The sequence below is a fragment of the Crocuta crocuta genome, unplaced genomic scaffold (assembly GCF_008692635.1).
Source record: "Crocuta crocuta isolate KB4526 unplaced genomic scaffold, BGI_CrCroc_1.0 scaffold687, whole genome shotgun sequence".
NCBI lineage: Eukaryota > Metazoa > Chordata > Mammalia > Carnivora > Hyaenidae > Crocuta > Crocuta crocuta.
In genome coordinates this window covers 1,602,446-1,606,981 of record NW_027530182.1, presented here as the reverse complement: position 1 = coordinate 1,606,981, position 4,536 = coordinate 1,602,446, and the positions used below count along the sequence as shown (strand labels likewise).

The 4,536-nt window shown below is 35.5% G+C and overlaps 1 protein-coding gene across 1 annotated transcript in view; it reads right to left on the bottom strand.

Annotated features, from left to right (window-relative positions):
- CCDC171 (coiled-coil domain containing 171) overlaps nt 1-4,536 on the bottom strand; it is a 285,435-nt gene that overhangs the window by 69,137 nt on the left and 211,762 nt on the right. Inside the window, exon 24 of the mRNA XM_077765058.1 lies at nt 2,768-2,899. Coding sequence (XP_077621184.1) covers nt 2,768-2,899 — 132 coding nt within the window. The remainder of the gene's footprint in view (nt 1-2,767; nt 2,900-4,536) is intronic.

Below are 4,536 nucleotides of genomic sequence, written 5' to 3'. Positions count from 1 at the left end.
CGTGCGCGTGCCGATAGGAAAACTGAGGCTAAATGCTAGCAGATCTCAGAGCCAACATTTTTCGGACTGGAATTTTCTCCCGGAGGAGAGCATCGGTCACATGCTCTTCTGGGTCCAGGGAGAAAGGGCAATAATCCTCTTTGCCATCCCCTCACGCTCACTGTTCCTCCTTCCTCCCGGATTATGCCCATAATAAAGCCTCCCATTTTGGACAAGACACACAGGGACAGCGTCTACTGCTCCAGTAATGGTTGTACAGCTTGGCCAAATGGTCCTACGCTGCCACGTCCTGCACAGTGATCCTCTCCTCGGCATAATCAAAGGACGTGTGCTCTCTGAACAGCCCACTTCATCAGCACAGAGTACGAAGCCAAACAAATACTGAGTCCCTAAATATGTATGTACCACAACTTAGCATAAATATACATATTTATATACTGCAAAAAGGTGAAAAGTAGTGTTCCAATAATATTAGCCTGTCAAATGGAAACAAAATTTTTTCTCTGTGAATTTGTCCACAATACAGCATAAACTATGACCTACATCTTACATAGATGCATAATGAGTAGTTTGTAAGTGGAAGGAAAATTCCACTATACATCTCAAAGGCTGTGCGCTTACCATTTAACACAGGGGTCCAGATCTCCTAATAACAGATTTTACCAGTTCAGGCTTTGTGGTCAAACATACCTACACTCGAATTCAGGCTCTCAGCCCTGTCCCTGACTTGTTGATGAGGGGAGTTACCTATTGTAGTTGTTTTCCAAATGTGAAGTGCAAATGATGCCATTATTTGACATACAATGCCACCTTAGACAGATCCCCGGTGAGAATTAAACGGCATGAAGTATGTAAAGAACTAAGCATGATACCTTGTCCATAGTAAGTGGACACTGACATGGTAGCTATTAATATGAAAACTAAGGTCATCAATTACTACAGAGTCTTTCTTCTTGAAGTACTCCAAAGCCTATCATAATTCTGTGTGTGTGTGTGTGTGTGTGTGTGTGTGTGTGTGTGTGTCTGTCTGTCTGCCTCCCTGTCTGTGTCTGTGTGTCTGTGTAAAAAAATCTATTATGGCCTAAGTCATGTGCTCTTCTCCACATGGAGTACTGAACTTCGATATCCTGACTAACCTGCGGTATACATCCCAGCATGTCACTGCAAAGTGTGCCCAAGTGTATAGGTATTGGCAATGTGCATAAGTATTTCTAGTAGAACCTGGGAAAGAGAGCAGTCTGAAATATGGGTCTCTATATTTCTTTCTTGCTATTTACTGATGTCAGAACCATAGAGAATTCATGCTTTCCCCCAAAAAACTGGTATTCTGAGGATCGCCTTTTTCCAAATCACCAAAATCTATAGTTTGGGGGAAGTCTTTATCTGTGAATTATGACAAATCCTAAGCCCTCTGAGATTTTGAATCAAGATAGCCAAGTAAAGGATTATTTTACAGCCACTAGAAAAATCTCAAATCATATTGTATTTGTGGTTGCAATGAATTCATAAATAATGGTAATCAAATTTACAATGTACATCTTAATCTTGTACTAAATAATGGTACAGTATTCTAGCCTATAACTGAAAATAAAAACATTTTATGCTTAGTTTTAAATCACATATGTATTTTAAATATATTGGTGGACAATCTAATGAAAGAAATGTATTCTCTCTTTGTAGAGCATTAATTTGGGCACTAATAAATTAAATTAGGGTATGGAGCATGTAGAAAAAAATTAACAGAGCCCCACTTGGGCTGACATCAATTTTGTACAAAATTAAAACTCAACAGGGTCATAAACTAAAGAAGGATAAAGTTTATTTTAAACCTCAAAATGTGAAACAGAAACTGAGTTTTAAGAAATATTTCTCTTTTAATAAATTGAAAATTCTAGAATACTATTGAATGAGAACAGCCTCATTTGAAATATCAAGCTTCCTACAGTCTACACAATGTTGATAGTTTTTCCAATAAAGGCATTGGGCACTAAAAGGCAAATAAAGCATGTACCGAGTTTTGTTCTGCCCAATTAAAAAATTGTCACAACCTTGAAGAAAAAAATGGCCACAATAACACAATAGTAACCTTGATTAGAAAGATACCTGCAGCATCCTGAAAAGGAGTATGTTTTTGAAAAATTTTTCTTTATTAAGTTGATTTTAAAGTTATTTGAGTTTTCAGGATTTGGTACTTCGAGTTTTATAAACAAAATAATCCAATCTGCACGTATTATGTTGTTCATTAAAACTAAAAATGAAAGGGAAACGCTCTTCAGTGCAAAGTGCAGTAAGGTTCTACATTTGCTTAAATTAAATTGCCACCTAGGAAATATTGGCTATACTTTGGAATTAACATTGAAAATTTTCAAATATCTCTCCTGGTAATTTTCTCTAAAGTGATTTATTTAAAACAATAAGAGCTACAAATTGAGACCAACCTTAAACAGATAACAGCCTAGTGTCTTATTGTCCTCTGCTGACAGCAAAACATGTTCCTTACATACTATACTTAGCTATAAAATGCACATTTTTTCCTTGGTAAAAAAAAAATACTTTTCTGGCTTATTTAACAGGCTATTTCAAGGCTTTAAAGAAAAAAACCACAATTATTTGTGAACTAGGGTTACACAGCAGAAGAAAAATTAAGAAAAATTATTTGCATCTCCTTTAAGTTATTCACAATACTTTGAGGCTTTCCTTCTCTCCAGTTAGTGCAATTTATTTCTCTATGCGTCTCAGTAGCAAACAATGTTATTTAGACTCTAACCTGGCACGCTACAACCTCTGGCCCGCCCTTGAGCCCCTCCATTGCAAAGGTCTCCAGGTGCAGTTTGGGTAGCTGCAGGGTGAAGTCATTCCTACTTGCCGCAGTCCGTGACAGCGAGATCTGATCTCTGACCTAAAGGGAAAAAAACAGCATCAATGGTAATTCCCCTTCAGACACATTAACTGGGATGAACTGGGTCCCCTTGAGTCCACTGAGTGGACTTGCATTGATCGCTGGACCTGAAATCCATGAATAAATTTAGGACTAATTGATTTTTCGTTGCAAATAAATCTCTAATTCAGAGTGCTGGGGGAGAATGTTAAGAAGAAAAAGCATCCTCCTGCTTGAAATGAGGGAGGGAAGAAGAGTCACTGGAGCTCTTCTGATCAAGAGGTTTTGAATTATTTTTTCACAATCCACCCTGAACAGAAAAAAGAAAGGAGGAAAAAAATATTCACAAAATAGAAAACAAATAGCCATCTTCTAATTATTATCACTTTTTAAATAACATGTTTGATTTCACTGGTATTAACTGATACATATTAGACAAGACAGTTATTTGGTATTGGTCTCTGAAAAGGAAACTTCAATAATATGTACTCTGGAATAAAAACAAGTATACTCAACACACAAGGACACTTAAAAATATACCAGTCAGAGGTTTATTTGCCCATTTTCTTCTTACTAAACTTGAATCTTAGCAATCAAATACATACAAACCAACTTGGTCATGCAACTTCTAAATAAGATAATGAATAAAATCAGTGGTGTCTGTACTATATTTTAAGTATTCGGAATGGCAACAATACAAACATATCACAGATACAGGAGAAATACCAATTCTCTAGCCAGTATAGGTATCACATGCAGTTGATATTACACTGCCACCTTCTGGACAAACGAGAAACTACTCTCTCTATACTACATATAGATAAAAGAAAATGCTCAAAAACCGACCTGTTTTCATTTTTAATGTCTAAAGTTATTAAAAGCTTTAAAAATTCCACAGTTTAGTTTTCCATAAGATCAGTAAGCTTTCATTTTTAATTATATAGCTGCATGATAGTAGGTTTCATATACAGGCATATTTTCTAACTTTCCTTATGCCTGACTTGGTTTTAAAAATGTATCTCTTCACTACCACATATTTGATAAATATTATACAACTAGCTTAAAGCCACAGGATCAAAAGTGTTTTTTGTGAAATAGTAAAGGTCAAGAATGGGAGAACTATAAAAATAACACTAATTTCTAAATAAATATATTTATATGTGTACTTTTACCTGAGCGACTTCAAATGTAACTTGGCAACAATATATGATAGAAAACTCTCCTTCCCTTTTTTATTCTACTTGGGAAGCTTGCAATACCTGTTTGAGTTATTTCTTACTTTATGAATGAACCATCATCCTGCATAGGGTCCCCTTACACCAGTAAACACACACACAAACATATGATGACATCTTTAACTGTTCGTGGTAATCTATGGTTATAAAACTCTTTATATTCCCAAGTTGAGCAGAAGAGTTTCTGTCAATAAATGAATGTCAAAGTGTATGCTAGAAAACATACACCGTAATGCAATTTTTATAATGGTGTGGGCACTGTACACAGAGCAGAGTCCCAATTCAGAATGCATATTTATCTGTAACAAACATTCTACAGAATCGTCTCAGGATGAGAATGCTTTTAACTTACTTAACATAACAAAATAAATCGTATTTTACAAATATATTTGCTTTAATTTTAATATTTTATACGTATAGATA